The sequence below is a fragment of the Vulpes vulpes genome, chromosome 16 (assembly GCF_048418805.1).
Source record: "Vulpes vulpes isolate BD-2025 chromosome 16, VulVul3, whole genome shotgun sequence".
Lineage (NCBI taxonomy): Eukaryota > Metazoa > Chordata > Mammalia > Carnivora > Canidae > Vulpes > Vulpes vulpes.
In genome coordinates this window covers 61720504-61737687 of record NC_132795.1, presented here as the reverse complement: position 1 = coordinate 61737687, position 17184 = coordinate 61720504, and the positions used below count along the sequence as shown (strand labels likewise).

Below are 17184 nucleotides of genomic sequence, written 5' to 3'. Positions count from 1 at the left end.
AGCATAAATTGGCAGCTAGCTTCCTGAAGAGTCACAGCACTCCTGGCGATGAACCCCATGGCCCCAAAGGGAAAGCCAGACCACTTCCAAATCTACTGCAATCCTACGCTGGGTCCTGGCTTGCAGGATGTGAAGGCTGGCTGTCAGCAAACACAAGACCCTCCCTCAGCACAGGACTGGGACTTGATGGTTAAGTCCCCCTGTGGACAATTTCTCTTTAGCTATCTAACCTGTTCACCCTCGGTGCCCCCATGGGTGGGAACGGTAGAAGGCATTACGTTCCAACAACAGTATTCCCGAATACCGGCAGCTGAGAAGGGGGCTGGCTGCCCAGACCTCACACAGGTGGGGCTTCCTGGGGCCCTCCCTGCTCCCAGAGAGATGGATTCAGCAGGAAAGGCAAAGACCCACCAGACTGGAGTGCAGCCTTACCTCTGAACCATGTTCGCAACTGAGGATAAAAAGTTGTTCATACTTTGGGAAAACATCTCTGCTCCCTTCTTGAAAAAGTTAATCTGAAAGACAGAATCGTGATGCTGAAAGTCATCTAGGAAAGGGGCTCAGGGAGCACAGCCGGTGTGAGCAGACAGCACAAGGGCAGCTCCAGAGGCCGGCCCCATCGTGTGCATGTGCTCCTGGGCTTCATGGGCCTCTGCTGGGCCCATGCCAGTGGAGCTCCTCCCGCAGCCCGGAGTGCACTGCAGACCTAGCTCTTACTGAAAGGCCATCAACTCCAGGGATTACATGAGTGCTCTGCTTGGCACATACCAGGCCAGGTGCATCAGTCGTCACTACTGACAATTATCTTTGACATTCTCGTCATCAGCTCTTTCCCTCTAAATTCTCGACAGAAATCTTCTAGGGGACAAGGAGGTTTTCACCTTTGTGTCTCCAGGGGCTCCATCGGTGTGTGACACATGACGTGCACAGCACCAGCAAGAAACTGGCGAGCACCGGATGTAGCGCAGTGGGTGGTGCTTAGAGAGGCCCACCCTGAAGGCCACCGCTGACCTCGCTCAACAAGCCATATGCAGCTCGGAACACGAGCTGGACAGATGATCTGGTTGAGACACTGCGAAGGGGAAACTGGGCTACAGACCCTTAAGAGGCTCTTCTCACCCTGATGTCAACCCAGAGGGGACTGTGCGTGTGGACGATGCAGCGGAGCTCTGGGCCCGAAGAGGCGCTTGACACAGGTGAGCTCCCTTCCTGCCCCTACATCCTGGGATGCATGCTCTCTCTGCCCAAGACGGGGGACCCCAGGAGGGCTTTGAAAATAAAAACTTTAATTGCTGACTTTGGGGGGACAAATAGAAGGAAGTCCTGACTTCCTGTGACTGCTGGGTATTCACGTCCCAGAAAGTCTGGGTTGCCTCACAAATCCCAAAGGTTTGGGGAATAGGGGCTACCTTGGTGCACTACTGACGTCAATAACCATCTGGTTCCAAAGCTCAACTCTTCATTTCTTTCCATGGCCACGCCTTTAAAACACCTGGATACTAGGTGTGAACTGCTCCATCTTATGTGCTATTCACAGAGCTAGAACAGCTGCAAGCCCAGGTCGTGAATAAATGGAGAAAACACTCAGCTTGGATGTATTTCTCATGCTTTATGCCAGCTCATGTGTCTGATCTGGAAGCAGCCCCTGCCCTGAAAGGTGGGCACAGAACTCTAACACATGCACCAATGAGGCTGACAGGTGTCACCAGGGCAGCTCTGACAGGAGGCATCCTGGGGACATATGTGCCCCCAAACCCTTGGTTTTCATAGTATAAAACCAGGATGATCACGGTTATCCTCATGCGAGGTATAATAATGCAAGAAGCTGCTCTGGCCCTTTTAATCATAACAGAGATCATAACCTTTTAATCATACAGAGATCAAAACAGTAAATGCCATTTGGAATCCCTGAAACCTCAAAATCAAAGTCTATTAAATGAGCCTTTGCATTTCTAAGGACATAGCCTCACAGTGGCTTTCCTTTCCCTCCCTGAACTCCTTGGAATTTATCCTCTGAATTCCAAGTCTTAGCTCTTATATTCTGTAAGCTCCTAGGGCAGGGGCTCATGCAATCCCTACCACAGTCTGATCTGAATGAATGGAAGGGAGGGGTGAGACCTTGGCCACCTTTCATAAGGTCTACTCAGTGAATGTGACACTACTGTTGATTTCTGTGATCTCATAAACCTGCACATAGCTACAAAACCTTGGTTTGTTTCAGGCATGATGACTGATTCATGATTTCATTGCAAACCTGTTTAACAAGGGCCAGGGAAGGCAGAAATAAAGTTGGACAGCTTGCACTGAAGTGGGTGGTGCTGAGAAGCCTGACCCAGATTCACGTGCCTTTCGTGAGCCACAGGAAGTACAGTGGTCACATGACTATCGGCTAACAAGGGTGGACACCCAGTCAACGCTAATCTCAAAGGGCTGATGAGTCAGAAGGAGAGTAAATGCTTTGGAATTATCCAAAAGATTCATGTGGTTAGACATCAACTGGTCTAGGCAAATGAGCTATAATTTTGGCAGGATTCAAAGTCTGCAAGGGGAGGGACTATTTGGTCTTGTGTCTTGAAATTTGGGTATTTTGTACTTAAAGGTGAAACGTGCCACTCTCCATTGTCAGACACCTGCCGCTGTGGCCTCCCACCCCAAGGAGAAGGTGTGCTCTGCTCCATTTCCCCAGGCACATTGGCACTCTGTGCTCTCGAAGCAGAGCCCCCTCTCCCTGGGGCGGCCTCCACTTATCAAGTGCAGGCTGGGAGAAGCGGTGTGGTCCTTATGGTAAAGCAGGGTACTAGACCTTGTGAGGCCCCTCCCTCACCAACCAGGCTCCCCAACCACTAGCGGCTCAGCCTGCAGCTGCTCAGCTCTCTGAGGCTCTCAGTCCAGGGCCCCCTGGGCCTCTAATTAGTTAGGACTACCACTCCACCAGCAAGGGCTGTCAATCCTCCCTGGACAGAGTGACGGGGGCATTAATGAAAGCATAGCCAGACCTAAAGAAGGAGGGAGGTGGGCAGCGGAGTGGGCAAGGACATAGCATGGGCACTAGTGCCCACAGCAAGGAAGCTGGATGCTGTCAGGAGTCTGCTGCGGATGGGAGCCCACGGCTGGATGGGCCTAACTTTGGTTCTCCCCAGCTTTACGCAGATGACACAGACTACAGCACTCTCCTTAAATATCACCTCTGAAGACACAAACTGACTTTAGTCACCTCGCCATTCAGCAATGTCATAATCACATTAAGAAGGAGGATCTCTGCCCTTGAGGATCCTCTCTTATTCCCCTTTCCCCGAATGCTACTGATGCTATGTTTTTTGAAACATTCGTATTTTTAAAACGTATTTAAAAATAATAGATGCTCTTATTATAATAATAATAGATGTGTGTATTTTAAAAAGTTGCTGACTTTTTTCTTCTCAACATTCTTCTTCCTGACATCCCTTTCTGTCCCTAGATTATCAACTGAAAGAAGATTCCTGGGTGTCTCTCTGGCACGCCGGAGCATGGTGGGGGAGGGGCAAGCCCGGCCCAGAGAGAGGGGCAGAGCCGCCTGGCCAGGGCCTTAGCCTACCGCCAGAGACTCCTGGCAGCCACATGTCCAGGAGATACTAATTGGGGGGAGAAGCTGCCCATGTCCCAGACAGAGGCTTCAGCAAGCAGTGGCAACATTTTGCCATGCCCCAGAGGCCGAGGAGCCAGCCGTGACCATGATGGCAGCAATGATAAGAGCCCAGCCCAGGGTGGCCCTCACCACGCACACAGTGCCCTAGGCTGTCAGCCCAGCTCCAAGCAGTCAGCTGCTTCTTTGAATGGCAGACCTGGCCTGGCTCTCACTTGGCTCAGAGACAAAAGGGCCATGCCAGCCCCTCCCCACAGGAGACCTGGGATTGAGGCCATCACTACCAGCACCTACAGCCCAACAAGTCCAGCTACTGATGAGCCAGCACGCCTGGAGGCTCTCCGTGTGCTGGATCTAAGGCAGGCTCCAGGGTGGTGGTGTGTTCACGTTTCTTTCTCTGACAATGCTTTGGTTTCTCCTAAACACGACCTCTGCATGAAGCCCAAGCTGCTCTCCCTAGCTGGCTCAGGGCTCGGCCCTCAGGGGAAGGGCATGGCCTACCTGTCCGTGGGCAAAGCCTATCATGGGCTCCATCATGGCTACACGCTTTCTGTACTGCAGTGCGTTGAGGGCACAGTAGTACTGCAGGGAAGAAAGGTGCTGCTTCCGCCGTGCCGCAGCCACCTCTTTCACAACCTCAGTCTTCGCCTGGGGGAGAGAAGGGAGGAACCCGTGAGGCTGTCTCAAGACCATGGCAGTTCTGTTAGAGCATGATCCTACAACAATGTGCGTTTATTCATGAGACCCATTTCTATGACCAATACAATAAAACACAGACTAGGCTCCACCTTGAGTTTTAAAAACTCCCACCTAAAAATACCAACATAACAATATATCTGTGCTTGTGGGGTTGCCCTGGGGTGAAGATCCTTTAGGAGAACAATAGAGTGGCATGCATGGAAAGCCACAAACATTTTAGTTCACTCATTAATATTGTATCCCAAGGAAATAATTTAGCTCAAGGAAATCATGCAACAGAAATAAGTTATGTGCATTAAAATGTTCAATATCATCTATAGTAGCAAAAAAACATGAGTTGAAGCAGAGTCAACACCCAGGGCAAGAAATTCAGGTAACCTGAATAGGTATGAGGCAGACAAGCAGGAGGTACCAAGCTTGAGTTGAAATCATTGTGCAACTCTAATTTTACAATGGTTCCAAGTTGGTGTTTAATAAACCAGTTTGAAAAGCTAGAAAGGGGAGGTAGAAGTCTACTTAGGAGATTCAGAATAAGTAATTAAAAATCTATGTATATTAAAGAAGAGAAAGAATTCATTGAGGTACCTCTCAAGGCCACGAATTTCACAGTAGGAACACAGAAAAGGAGCTTCAGTAAACAAGGTGAAGAACAACATGTCAGGTAGGTTCTTACCTTCTCATTTTCCTTTTTTTTAGGAAGCCTGCTATATTTTGCCATTGAGAGGTCATGCTCTGAAAATAAAGAGGCATTTTAGCACCCAGATGGGTTGAAAGGCAAGAACATTCATTCAGCATCTCCACCCACATGAATACTAAACCCACGTGCCAAGAATCAGAGGATGCCTACCATTACTGGCGAGTCCAAAAAGATCCTTTAAAGTGCTAACCTCTGAAGAAGAGAAAAAAAAAACATCTTAGAGCAAAGAAAAATAAAATATGCCAACCCAGAGTTCTGTGCTTCCCCGAGAAAATAAAAGTCTATGTGTAGAAGGAGAAAGGCTTTGCGAGCACCTCCTCAGGACCTCTGGCCTCACAGGGCTCCGGCCTCCCGGCTGGGAATCCTAGTCTGACTGGATCTTGTGGCTTCAGCTGCATCCCCAACTTGGGGATGCAGTGACCCTGACTGAGCTTCTAGCCACTCCCCGTAGATAGCATCCAGGGGGTCTGTAAAGCAGAGGGCACTCTGGGGATGTGGGCTGGAGTGTGTGGTGGCCAGGTGCTCTTCATGGAGACCTGGAGTACATACCTAAGCTCCGATTCTTCAGTGCCCAGAAAGAGTTTTAATACCTCTTTCCTCCATACCTAGAACCTACAAATGCCCTGTTGCTGCCATTTTAACCTGTGGCAAAGCCACCACTAATAAAGGAGTATGGGGTGCTAGTTTTAGTGAAAAAGTCTGAAACCATTTCGTATCTGGTACTTGGGACAAGCCAACCACCACCACTATCCCAGGCGGGTACTGCACTGTCATGTCACACACGAAAAGGTGTAACAAAGTCCAAGACCAAAAAAAAAAAAAATGAAGAGGTCAATAAAGGAGGGCTGTCCCAGGTTAAAAACTTTAAAACACAAAGACACCTAAAAGAAAGCAATACTTTCTACAACTCTACCACAGTCCAGTTTTGCTTTGTCAGACAAAGGAAAGCATTTTCATAACTTTTATATCGTTTTTCAGTTTGACTCAAAACTGCCTCCAGTTTGTAAATCCCTCTTCACATTATTCTGCCTCTTTCTGGTAATGGGCTGCTTTCTGCCTTTGTTGGCCTACATTTCCCTTTCTTCTTCTCTCCTTCTCACTTCCTATTGGAGCACTTTCAGGGTTCTTGTCTTCTGGGGTCAAATAGCTTCCTTACTATCTCTAGGTTCTCTTCATTCAGTTATGTACTTGTATTGGTGCATAAATGAAAAAGGCAGTGAAACATCAGGTAAAAGCTATCATGCAGTGGGGAGGCCAGATTCTAATCTGGTTCCCAGGCTGACTCAGGTAAGACCTGGGCCAAACCCTTCAAACTTGTGTATTGGCGTCATCAGAGAACATTACTTTGATTCAGTTTCCATTGATACCTAGAGGCTTCTCTTTTTACTACTATTAGACAGTTTTATTCTCTTAAAACAAACAAAATCACCATCCTGGGCAAATACTATTAATCCACACGCTGAGCCCTTCGGGATTAATGAAGCTCTGGTCATGACCCTCTCTCCAGGGCTGCCTCCCACGCACAAAGCTGAAAGACACAAATCTGACAATGTAGGTCTGGGTGGTGTGGGGGGGTGGAGAGGGGACTATTTTCTGTCTAAAAGACTTGGAATTTGTTTTCAAAATGATATCCCCACACATTTCTATTATTTTATTTAGAGAAAGTCTTCATGAAAAATGCTTTCAGTTCGTATTGGATGATCAGCACAGGACGACATGGAGCTTTGGGAGTTATATGCACTTACAGCAACACTGAAAACCATGAAAACCCCTGCTCAAGAAAGGTTTCTCCCTATACAAGCTGACATCTCATTTCCTGTTCTTTGTCAAGTCTCAGTGCTGTCAAACTGCCCCTGGGAAAAGGTGATTCTGTTCTACCCCTGCCCCCTACAGCCTCAGGTGATGTGATCACAGGAAATCTCCAAGGTGGGGGAAGGGGGAGACACCATCTTTAAGATGTATTGCATCTTTTCTGCCTGAACAAATTTTACGTTTTAAGGTGATATATATATATTATAAATATATAATATTTTATATATAATATATAATATTTAATATATATTATATATAATATATATATAATATTTTATTTATTTAAGAGAGAGACTGAGCATGAGAAGGGGGGCAGGGCAGGAGGGATAAGCAGGCTCCTCGCTGAGCAGGGAGCCCAAAGCAGGTCATCCCAGGACCCCAGGATAAGGACCTGAGCCACCTGGGCAGCCCATAAGGTGTTATATTTTTAAAGAAGAGATACTATATTGAACAGATCTCTTAGTACTCAGGTTTGGACTTTTTGGGCAGCAATTTCTTACATCAGTGTTCTAGAAAATACAATTCTTTAATCTCTAAGCAATGGATATTTTCAATGACATAAAAAACAAAAAGACTAGGAATTCCAGATTCTATTTCATAATATCAACTACATTTTTCCAAGATTTTTAGTTCTTTTTTATTCAGTTTTTGGCTACCTTGATTTCCCAGAGATATAAAATTATTTTAAAGTTTTGTTCTTGTCTTTCGTTGACGAACCAAAATGAGTCCAAAAGGGCAACCATGCTCTCTAACTAGTCCCAGGTATGCCTGCTCACTAACATGTGAGCTCCAGGAGATCTGCCTTGTTCCCGGCTGCAGCCCAGGGTCTGGCACAGATAAAGCAAGGTCCCCGCCCCTCCTTCCCTAAGCCACCCACTTTATACGCCAAAGCATTCATGGCTCCCCCAAAACAGTATGCCTTCAAAATGCTCTGAACCAGTAATATAAGCCTTGTCATCTCTGCCTCCTTGGTAAACACTTACTCATCTCTCAAAAGCCAGCACAGAGATCACTTTCTCCAGGGAGCCCTCCTTGGTACTCTAATATCAAAAGGGTAGTAACACCTTCCTGTATGCTGTTTTTATTCCTTGTACCTCCCTGTCCTGCTGCCCTCATTACAGGTTATGATTGTCTGTTTCCAACTCCATTTTCTCAGCAGCCTATAACCTCCTTTAGGTGATCTAAGAACTTAGTGGGGATTCAATGAAAGTTAGCTAAACTGAAATGCTCAGGAAAAGAAGGGCATCCCATTTTTCAATGATGCATGCATTTAAAGAAATTAGTACAGTCAGAACAATTATGAAATGAATTGATATTTTGAAGGTAATTGGCACTGAACTCAGTAACTTTACCTGTGAGATCCTTTTCTCGAAATTGTATAATAGGTAGAACCATCGTGTCTGCCAACTGTTTAGCCAGCTCTGTATGGAGAACATTAAGCTGAAAAAGAGAGAAATCTTACTGAAAAAAATTATATCCACTATTACTGACACAATCTGATTTTGGCACAGGATCATACTGAACTCTTCTGTGTGGTTCAAGAGTTCTGTTACACTCCCTTGGCAAGTAAACAACCCTTCATAAAGCTGCAAATGATATAGGCCTAGAGATAATAAAACTGAATGCAGGTTCTAACTGACCCGGTATCAGTTAGGTTTACTAAAGGAGGCCCTGAGCTCATGGCTACAGTCTGTTTACTGTAAACCTTGGTTCTGTGTTCTCAGTCGGAGCCACACCCGCTGGAGGAGGACACTTTCAATGTGCTTCCTCAAGGCAGCTCACCAGGAGCACTCACCGCAGGTCATACTTTACCAGGCCACCCTGAGCTCTCTCCCTCTCAGAAGGGGGCAAAGTCACACTTGAAAGACCAGCCTGCTGGGAGCCCATTAACCCTAAAACCAAAGCAGCTGCAGGCCTGGGAACTACTCTGGAGAAAGAAGGCTCCCCACTGAAACCTCAGATCCCAGGCCTCTGTTCTTCAGAAAATGATCTTTCCAAGAACAAGATGACTGTATTCAAATGTGATCCCCCTCACCAGGTAATTTTAATGGCTCCTGATTCTTTCTCTTCTTCCACTTTGTCAAGGCATTTCTTTTTTTTTTTTTTTAATTTTTTTATTGGAGTTCAATTTGCCAACATATAGCATAACACCCAGTGCTCATCCCGCCAAGTGCCCCTTCAGTGCCCATCACCCAATCACCCCAACCCCCCGCCCACCTCCCCTTCCACTACCCCTTGTTCATTTCCCAGAGTTAGGTGTCTCTCCTGTTTTGTCACCCTCACTGATATTTTCACTCATTTTCTCTCCTTTTCCTTTATTCTCTTTCACTAATTTTCATATTCCCCAAATGAATGAGACCATATGTTTGTCCTTTTCCCATTGATTTATTTCACTCAGCATAATACCCTCCAGGTCCCTCCACGTGGAAGCAAATGGTGGATGTTTGTTGTTTCTAATGGCTGAGTAATATTCCATTATATACATAGACCACATCTTCTTTATTGTCAAGGCCTTTCTAAATCCTGTTGTAAATGGTGCAGGAGAAATAAAAGTCATCCCCCTCAGTGCTACCATTTTTGAGTACTTTTTGCATGCCAGAGTTACATGTTTTATATCATTTGGTTCTCACCCACTCTGAGAGTTAGGTTTTATTTATTATACCCATTTAACAGACAGGCAAACAACTCTCCAAATCCAGGCTGCAAAAAAAGGTGGAACAGCTGGGATTTTCATCCTACTATACCGTGTTGGATATAAAGTCTTTTATGCTCACAAATGTTTGGTAGTCTGGACATCAGCAATGAACACAGATATTACTGAAGATGTTCTGGGATTCCTGCTTGGTGAACAAAAGGGAAATCACCCAGCAGTCTTTCTTGGCAGTATGCATTTGGCAGTTTCTTTCAGCGGTGACTGGGTGACCGCAGTCACATACGAAGCCCTCATGTGCACACAGTTGTCCCTCCAACAGATCTGGTCCTTCAGGGCTGTGCCTCCATTAGAGCTGCTTTGATAAGCTTACAGACAATCATTTGTCAGGCAGGGGAGCTATCGGCCAAGCAGTTAATGGTCTATCTTTCAATCAAGCTGAAGCATGGCAGCTTTGTTCTGCTGAGAACACATGAAGACAGCCACACCAATAAATGCCACCAGGACAAAATGTGTTAACTATTTTTCCTGAATAGCTTCAGTAAGAAATGTATTTTTTTACTAACAGTTAAATGAATGAAAGTCAACAAGTATACCTCTTATGTGTCTTGCTACGTGTTCAATACTATCATATACATCACCTAATTTAATCTTTACAATAACCCAGTTAAGGTGGGCTTTCTGGATTCTGCCACTTACAGATGAAGAAACCAAAAACCAGGGAGATTAGGTGGTTTTCCAATTATTATGCGCTTCAGGAATGGCAAATTTCCTACCTACTCATTGTCTTCCTAATTTCTTAAGGATCAAGGAGTTTGTCACCAACTTTTTGCCATCCAGCTTCTGAGAGGTAAGGGACAATCACTTCTAAACATAAAGCTTTTGCTCAGTAGAGTGGAAAGGGACTACCTCTTGGCACTTCAGTATTGTCATCCTGAAAGTAAGGATAATCCCATCTTCCCTGCATGGGTACTGTGAGGACAAAACACAAAATACTCAGAGTAGAGGGCCTGACACATACTTGTTAATGTAATCTGTAATGATGACGACTTCCTGTCTCAGGCACTCTCCATGGAACTGATCTAGAAACTCTGCCTTTGAAGAAATCCACAAGGGCAGAAACCCCTGTATGTGTACAATACAAAATGTCTGGTTCCTAGGCATTCCATTAAAAATAGAAGTCACACAAATCTCTACTTCTAGTCAGCTTTTTAATTTCTGAGTCAGGTTACTTGTCTTGAAACTTTTCAACCTAGTATAGGCCCAGGTACAGAAAAACACCTGAAAAGCTACTCAAAAGCTTCCCACCTGAGCTGCTCATGCATGTAGGTCTCCACACCTGAGGCTTGTTTTGAGAACCCAACAGGGCCATCATACCACCTACTAAATCACATTTTCAGCCCTCCAGCCTTTGGAAATGATTCACTCCTCACCAAGAGAATCATCATTCCTGCCTGTGAAAGGAGGGTTGTAAGTATCTTAAACTGGAAATATCAGTTCTGGGAGTTTGACGACTAACCACATTTCCTTAGCAACTAGCTCTAGTCAGGAAAACACCTGACTTCAGGGGTGCAGCCCGCTGCTTCTCCCCCTGCACTTCTTATTCATGGTCAGACATTCGTCTCCTCACTGCCATAAAAATTACTTTTTGCTCCTCTCTCATTACTTTTTTCCATTCACACTCCTCCTCTTCTGGAAAAGATCTCCATCCATTTTAAACATATATTCTAAAAAGAGAGTTGTGAGAGAAAAGATATGTTCAGAAAGAACTGGATGACATGTGTCCTGTATACTCCTAGAGCCTAGAAAAACACCTACCACACAGGTGTTTGCTGAATGAATAACAACTTGTTGGTCTGATTTGTTGAATGAATGACAATGTAATCAGTACAACTTTATGTGAATATTAGTTTCTCATTTTATGAACTGAAGACAGTATCTCCTTCAGGTAAATGGCACTTGCATATTCTTTTTCACTTATTCTTAAAAAAAGATTTTCTACTCTAAGTATTGCAGGCTCCTTGAAAGGTGAAATAATGATTTCATACAGACCCAATTCTGCAGAGGGTTCTGCCCAGCATCAGTAGCATCTGAGCTGGAGTGTTTATTACAATTAGGATTTATATGCTTTTCTTATAACAATACTTGTTTTTCATGAACGTTCCAAATGTATTATACAATACAGCTACAAGAACAGTTGTATGAAACCCTCTGGGCTGTGGTGAATCATACCTACCCTCCTCCTTCCCCAAAGAAATGTCCATCTGAATATGTGGAGTATTCAGAAACAAGGTCTTTGCAGATGTAATGAAGGACCTTGAAATGAGATCATCCTGGGTTATTCAGGCAGGCCCTAAATCCAATGACAAGTGTCCTTTTAAGAAGAGAAGACACAGATGGAAAGGGTGAAGTAGAGTGGGAGGAGGAGGCCATGGGCCCAGTCAGAGGCAGAGACTGAAGGGATGCAGCGGACACCAGGGCCACCAGAAGCTGGAACTATTCCTTTCCAAGGATTCCTCTTGGACCTCTGGAGGGAGTTTGGCCTTGCCAACAACTTGATTTCATACTTCTGGCCTCCAGAACTGTGAGAGAATAAATGTCTACAGTTTTTAAAGCCACCTATCGGTAATTTATTACAAGCAGCCGGAGAAACTAATACACCCTTCTTAGGAAACTGAATTCTTAGAAATCTTTCTCTTAGTCCACTGTTCATGTATAACAAAGCCTTTCTCCTCAAACCAGAAACAAACATAATCACATCCAACCTGTCCCGTGAAATGAGCCTTGGAAGAGCAAGTTGAGATATTTAAATAGATATTTAAAAATGGAAAGTGGGCCAAAACAAAGATAACAGAAATTTCCAGAGAGAATCAAATAAAATTTTGCCATGTTGCAATCTTACCTCATCTACCACTTTGGAAAAACAGTGCAATGTAGAAATTACTTCTTCGTCCCCTTTGCCGAGAGCAAAATTCTAAGACCAGAGAATAAAACACCCAGGTGTTAATGCTTGGGGAGTCAATGCTCCCACCTCACCCACATCCCACCATCCTCCACACCAGCTACCATTCTGCTCCCAGGCACACATCATGTCATGGTGTTATTTGCAGAAAACTAATATGCTCACTTCATCCTGCCCCAGCAATGCACTCAGGCACCCCTCCCTGACTGCTCCTTTGTTGACCATCACCGTTCTGTCTGGACATAACACTATCTTTGAATTTATTCCCCAGAACTGGGTTATTTCCTGGAATTTGTTTCATTTGTAGCCCCTCAGACCATGAATTCTCAAGGCAGTGGGTTACATACGTAGGCTAATTAGAACATATCCTACAAGACTTCGGGATAATCACCAATTAGAATTTACCAGGGGAAAGGAAAAGGCAAGACAAAAAATAATAATAATAAAATAAAACAGGAGTGGATCGTGGACCAAAAAAATCAAAGGATGCCCTTGGAGAATTCCTTAAGAGAACTCCACTTACGAGAGTCCCGAGCACAGTATCCTATGCCATATAAATAGCCAGTTACCTGTTTTTCATATGCCAGCAGCTGCTTTGAAAGCTGTTGAGTGGCCAGGCACATCTCATTCTGTGGGGAGAAGAGAAAGGCAGGTAAGATGTGTCCCACACACGTATAGTCAGACTCACACACACACACACACACACACACACACAAACCCACCCATGTCACCTCAGGGAATTCCTTAAAAAATGTATGTTTGTGTCTGTAAAATAATAATTTGTTCAGAAATTATTTGGAAAACAAGACCAAAACAAATTTAAAAGGTTAAAGCTTACTTTTCTCCCACCATTTATAAATTACTGTTCCTTCTGGTCAGTCAGTACAAAAATGTAACAAGCAACTACGCCGTGCCCAACATCCAACAACAACGTGGTTCCTGTCCTTCCTCACGGGATTTATTGGGGAAGCAAATATCAAAAAATAGTTACAGGCATGATGAGAAGGAAATCATTGATGTGTTAGGAGGCTCTAACAGGAGGTCCCAGATGGTCTCTAAGGAAGAGAGGTTCTAAGCAGACCCCTGAAAACAGACTAGGAGTTAGCCATGGGAACAAGCTTTCCAGAAGGAGGGACAAGCATGTGGAAAAATGCACAGTCTGTCTGAAGGGCCATGGAGCAGAGTGTAGCTGGAGCAAGGGGTACAGGCGTGGAAGCAAGGTGAGGCTGGCAGTGCAGGCTGAGTGAGGGCACGCAAGCCTCCACGGTCCAGATTTAGACTTTATCCTAAGTGCAATGGAATTTCAACAGCGCGGTGACATGAGCAGATGCTGCAAGCCCAAGAGTCCTAGGTAGGTAACGCTGGATGGGAACACGGGAGCACAGCTGCAATGTCCTGGGAGGCCAGTTTTATGCCACTTTGCACTGACATGTATTGTTCATTTTTCTCTTCTCTGAGTTATCCCTCTAATCTAGGTACAGGGCAGTTCTGCACCACTAGCCTCCCACCATCGATGTCCTCTGCCTAGAAAACGTGTCTTAATGTTTCTAAAGCTCAGTGAAAGCTTCTTTTCAGATTCATGACTCACTCAGGATAGAGCCACAGGGTCTGACTGGAGAGAAGGAAGGGTGGGCACCAGCTGGCCTTGGCCTTGGGCTTCGCTTACTTTCTAATTCTCCTGGGTTTGCTGTTCCATTAGGGGCAAGGCCTAAACTCTGCAGGAGCTTGTTTTCTTTACCATGGTCCTCCTTTGCAAGACCCATTAGAATCCTAATCCTACTGACAACTAGCCAACGTTCCCTGACTTCCTTCATCAGCCCCAAGGGACATGCATTAATCAACCCTGAAACATGGCTCTCTCCCTTTTTCCCTAGAATAAAATTAAGCAAATATAATAAAAGTTCTGGCTTTGGCATCCTACCAGGGTGCCACTCCTTTCAAAACAAATCAGAGGGGATCCCTGGGTGGCGCAGCAGTTTGGCGCCTGCCTTTGGCCCAGGGCGCGATCCTGGAGACCCGGGATCGAATCCCACATCAGGCTCCCGGTGCATGGAGCCTGCTTCTCCCTCTGCCTGTGTCTCTGCCTCTCTCTCTCTCTCTATCATAAATAAATAAAAAAAAATAAATAAATAAACAAAACAAAACAAAACAAAACAAATCAGAGCTAGTGGCCACAGAGCCAAGAGGAAGGCAGGTCAACAAATACATTTAGGGAGGGGTCTGCAACAGCTCCCGGCACATAGCAGACTCTCAACAAATGTATGATGAATGAACGAACAAACGAGATTTAGAAGACTCATCTAAATTCCTGGTTTAAAACAATACTTGGAATCAGGGGTCATGGGAAGTACTTCCTACTCCTACAAGGTAACATCATGAATGGGAGGGCAGACAATAAAATACCAAGAATAAACAAGCATGATTCAGCTAAGAAATACTGCCTGTCAATCACCTCCAGCAGTGCTGTCTGGAAGGTCAGAGGGCACGGGAACAAGGGCTTCGGCCTACTCCCTGGGCTGATTGCCTACGTATCAGAAAATCCTTCACTCCTCTTCTCAGAGTTAGTGACGGAGGGTTTAACGTGGATTTGCTCAAGTTACTTTGGCATCTGCCTGGGGGTAGCACCATGTGGACTGGGATTTGCAGACCTACAGAATCATCCTAGCAGCAACTACACCATGCCAGATGCCACACCATGTGTATTCCATGCATTACCTCATTTAATTCCAACAATCCTCTAAGGTAGGTTCTGATTATTAACTCAATTTTACAGATGAAGAAACTGCGGCACAGAGAGGTTAAGATGCTTGCCCAAGGTCACGCAGATAGTCAGCAGCAGGGCTGGGATGTGAACCCACATTTGTCCCATTCTATAATCCACACACTTAACTACTATTCTCTAAGATCCCAAGTCCTGCTAAGAGCTAAGGTGACCTACACTTTAGCCTCAAGTTGACAAATTTTTTCTCTAAGGGGCCAGAGACATTAGTTTTGCCTTGTGAGATATGGCACAACTGGCGTCACAACTACTCAACTCTGCTGTTGGAACATGAAAGGAGCCATAAACAAGACATAAATGAAAAAAAAAAAAAAACAAGACAGAAATGAATGAGTGTGGCTTCCTTCATTTAATCATTATTTGCAAAAATAGGAAACCAGCCCAAGGGTGCAAATCGCTTGCTGATCCTGCTTTAGACATTAAAGATCTCCAGAGACCTGCCTCTCAGGAGGCTCTACATTAAGCTACACTATTTCCAATTCAAGGAACATTTTCTACTCTTTTAAGTCATTCTTTATTTTAGCTAAGTCTACAATATTACTGCCCCATATCTATATCCTTTAGAGACTGGAAAACAGACATGATAACTACCCTCCTTGCCTTCAAAATAAGAAGTGGGCTACTTGAATTCTTCTCTACCACTTTGTGGCAAACACTCCAATCGTCATGGAAAAAGCTGCCAGAATGCAGAACTCTGGCACCAGGCCAGGGGAGCGCTCATGTGCCACCTGCACAAGGCCAACATGGGGACACGACAGTCAAGAGCTGCTTTCCAAAACCACTGTACACAACTGGACACTCTGCTAGGTCTCTTCTGCAAATACCTTACGGAAATACTATGTAGTTTTAGACAGCTCGGATTTCAGGCTGCAAGATTCTGTTCTGCCAGTATGATCTCACTGGCGGCCTGTCACGGCCCTGAAAAGAAGTGAACTTCTGTACAGAGCACAGTCCATGAAAAATCTTCTGAGCTAGACCAACTTTAATCTTACCCATACTTAATCTATAATACACAGAGGTTCTATGAAATGTTTTGCCATCATCAGCCAATTAATCCATACCCTGTGAGGTCGGCGCACACAATTATCTCTCCATCAAGGCTTGCAAAACTAGAGCTTGGGTGCAGAGTAAATATCAGTAATAGTGATCATGCAGGCAGCTGCTAACACTCAGTGAGTCTTTTCTAGGTACTTGACGGTACTGTTAAGTGGTTTTCATATATTATCATGCTCAATCTTTACAATGCTTCCATGGGGGTAAGGACTGTCCCAAGGAGACAAACGCTCAGAAGGGATAATAACTCTTTAAAATCATATCTAGTATCTGGCAAGGTAAAGACTTAATACAGATCTGCTGGACTCGAAACCTAAATGCCACATTTTTAACTCTATGCCATTTCAACCCAAAGTGCAAAACTGTTACCTGGCTGGTCCTCAGTGGGTAGGCCTCACTCAGCCTATGGATGGGAACATAAATCCCACACCCTTCTAGCTGTGGCTCAGCAACAGAAGTAGCCTAAAATTTAGACTCTAAATGGAGTTCCACAGGTAAGTTTTCTGTGACATTCTGGAACCACTCTCTGGCTATTATCTGTGCTCATTATTGATGCCTCATAAGAATCCTTTAAAAAGATAACCCAATGGAGTATTTACTGACAGCATCTCCTATATTAAATAGAATCTCCTTGGCTCCTGCCAAGGGAGAAATAACAGTGGTCAGCAAACCTGAAAGAAGAACCAAGCTTTTAGCAAAGGAATATTTATCTTGGGGTGGCAAAGAATGCTCATGGAACTGTAACTATTACCCCAAACCACCCAAAGGCCCCTGCTGGTGGCACATCTATGGAGAACAGTGATGGAGAGGCTGGGCTCAGGGGCAGAGGGAATCCACTGGGATCAAAAACCACAATGTAGGCACTTGCTCCCACCCAGCAATATTGCCTCAAGCCCAGTCGTGGAACATC

General features: G+C 44.9%; 1 protein-coding gene across 8 annotated transcripts in view; it reads right to left on the bottom strand.

The window, feature by feature from the left end:
• APPL2 (adaptor protein, phosphotyrosine interacting with PH domain and leucine zipper 2) overlaps positions 1-17184 on the bottom strand; it is a 50264-nt gene that overhangs the window by 19792 nt on the left and 13288 nt on the right. For all 8 annotated transcript variants that reach the window (XM_026010923.2, XM_072742632.1, XM_072742634.1 and 5 more), the window contains exons 3-9: positions 13012-13071; positions 12383-12454; positions 8183-8270; positions 5169-5210; positions 4995-5053; positions 4124-4270; positions 433-515 (exon numbers count right to left, since the gene is read on the bottom strand). In XM_026010923.2, coding sequence (XP_025866708.2) covers positions 433-515; positions 4124-4270; positions 4995-5053; positions 5169-5210; positions 8183-8270; positions 12383-12454; positions 13012-13071 — 551 coding nt within the window. The remainder of the gene's footprint in view (positions 1-432; positions 516-4123; positions 4271-4994; positions 5054-5168; positions 5211-8182; positions 8271-12382; positions 12455-13011; positions 13072-17184) is intronic.